Source organism: Montipora capricornis, chromosome 6, assembly GCF_036669925.1.
Source record: "Montipora capricornis isolate CH-2021 chromosome 6, ASM3666992v2, whole genome shotgun sequence".
NCBI classification, from domain to species: Eukaryota; Metazoa; Cnidaria; class Anthozoa; order Scleractinia; family Acroporidae; genus Montipora; species Montipora capricornis.
The window spans coordinates 50,200,911-50,203,410 of NC_090888.1; the positions used below are offsets into that span (position 1 = coordinate 50,200,911).

Sequence of the window (2,500 nt, forward strand, 5' to 3'; positions counted from 1 at the left end):
TTCCCCGTTTAAACGGCCGTTCCCACGTGTGCAACGGCCTCGCACCAAAGAGGTAGCAGAAAAAGACAGCTATACAAATGGTTGCCAATACCAGAACTGATTGCCGATACCAGCTAAGCGCTTTCAACATACCATTTTGTTTTCCTCTTTCTCCCTGTGGGCCCCTCCATTGAAGGTAACTGCTATGGTGGATGAGCAGAGCTCAGTGTAGTAAGCGGAGAGTCCGTGGTCACCGATACAGCCAATAGACACTGTGTAAATACTAGTAGTGTAACCATCACAGTTGCAGTCGTCATCTGTTAGACCGCCATTACCGGTCGCCCAAACGTAGATGTTTCCCTTGCCACCACGACCCTGGAGAAGAAACCACAGAGACAAACTGAAATTAAAATAAAAGTCCCTAGAAAGAATCGAACTAACGACCACTGTATCACAGGTTGGATGCTTAGTATGCTCCACGGACTCCACAATGTCAGTAATTTGTAAAAGTCATCACATGATTTCGAGTGCAATTTGGTATAAATTCAGCAGACTTACCTAACAAAACCACACCGGCATTTACCCTCCCAACCGTGATACACTACAGATGAAAGACCACAACATCGGGAACTCCATGCCCTACTCTTTGCGAATACTATGTGGGTTATTTTGCGTCCCTGAAAGGGCCTACGGTTTATCGTCCTTATCCGAGAAGACTAGGGAGTCGAACCATTTGCAAAGGCAGCAGTTTCTCCTCAGTTATTTAAAAACCTGAGTGCTGGTCCAGCCCGCGGAGTCGAACTCACGGCCTCCCCCGTGGTAGCCCCTGCTCAACCAACTGAGCCACCGCGAGTCACCGTGCAGTGAGGACTGAAGACTTTCTGACGGTACCAGTACCAATCCGTGTCATGATAGCATATTTCACCGTAATTTCCAACGTGAGCGAGATAAACGAAACAGAGAAATGATCCTCGCACTTAGAGCGCTTTTCAAATAAGTGTCGTAAAACCAAAACCAAAGTAATTACTTTGGCCAATCAAAAAGGACGGATACAATTCGGTAAACCAATCAAAACTCGAAGTAATTACACGTAGCCGACACAAAGCGCGGCAAAATGTTCACACGCAAGCCACGATTGGTTTTGGTTTCACTTCTGATTGGTTGAAAAAGTGGCGCGAGAACTTTGAACCAATCACTGAGTGAAGTAATCATAAACCAAAGCAATTCGCTAATTACTTTCGACACTGAAAAAGCGCTCTATCGGAACAATTCAGTTAATATCCCGTGGCATCGCAGAGGTCATAGTTTCGAGTCCCGTTGGAGCCACTTGTATTTATATTTGAGAATATCGCTTAAATTGTCCAGAAAAGGTCGAGGATCATTTCTTTCTTTCATCTACAGCCCGCACTTCAAATGCGAACGAGATAAAATAATCGCGAAATACCGACGCAAACGAAAATTTATTTGAGAGCAACGTTTCCATCGACGTTGCTATTAGAGAGATTTAGCGCGAAACGGCAAACGGCAGGTTGCTGTTTCTGAAAAAAGACCTCAAGGAAGTTACTCATTGTCTGCAGATAACAGGAAAGAAATAAAAACAAGTTTCTTTCAATTTTGGAAAATTTCAAATTTCAGACTGATGTTTCGGCGCACAAACAAAAAAAGCAAGGTGACACACCATAAAACCAACCCGGTTTAACAACCCGGTGTGGCTAACACATCACGCATGCGCACAACCATTCCACCGGGTCAACTGAAAGCCATGGACAGCTGTTTCGTCCTTGTTAGGTAATTTGGCTATGCCATGATGACGAGGCCTAACAAGGCCGAAACAGCTGCCAGTGAACCAGGTGAAATGCTTGTGCGCATGCGTGACGTGATGGCCACACCGGGTTTGGTGTTACGGTGTGTTCACTGTTCGGACGTTTCAGTGCCGTTTGCCGTAAACGCAATACTAAATCTTTTCTACCGTTTATACTTAAATTGGTCAACGTAAATTAGTATTATAGGACTGGCCTCTCCTACGCAAAACAGTCGCATATTTACCGCCTCAGCTCCTCGTTTCAGGGCCTTTGCTGCCAATGGACCAGGCTTGCCGAATGTTTTCCCATCATCCTTCGGTCCCCAGCAGTTACTGAAGATATCTACATACTGCAGCTGAAATCCCAATGAACTGGCTTCGAGTGCATCTGTTGCCTTCCCATCCAACATACGGACACCTGCAACAAACAAAGCTCAGGCTCTGGTTGTCGAGACGTTAGCCAACGTCACCAAAAATAGTCCATCATAGGACTACTCTCACCCAGACGATCTCACTTTATCAAGGGAAGTACAGTTGGATCTGACTGTTACTAGCAATAAGGGAGTCATTGCTGACGTCGTTGTTCATTTACATTTTGTTTTATAAACATACGAGTTTGCTCGCAGAGGGCATCATGCTTAGTTAAATGTCCAATTGTAAGCCTTTTAGATTCGATAACAAGCCAGTCAACAGCCATCAAAATCTGATATATTATTGGGT

General features: G+C 44.9%; 1 protein-coding gene across 1 annotated transcript in view; it reads right to left on the minus strand.

Annotated features, from left to right (window-relative positions):
* The window catches only part of LOC138052365 (PC3-like endoprotease variant B), a 22,533-nt gene that overhangs the window by 10,114 nt on the left and 9,919 nt on the right, over window positions 1-2,500 (minus strand). The window contains exons 8-9 of the mRNA XM_068898825.1: window positions 2,026-2,198; window positions 133-354 (exon numbers count right to left, since the gene is read on the minus strand). Of these exons, the coding sequence (XP_068754926.1) occupies window positions 133-354; window positions 2,026-2,198 (395 nt within the window). The remainder of the gene's footprint in view (window positions 1-132; window positions 355-2,025; window positions 2,199-2,500) is intronic.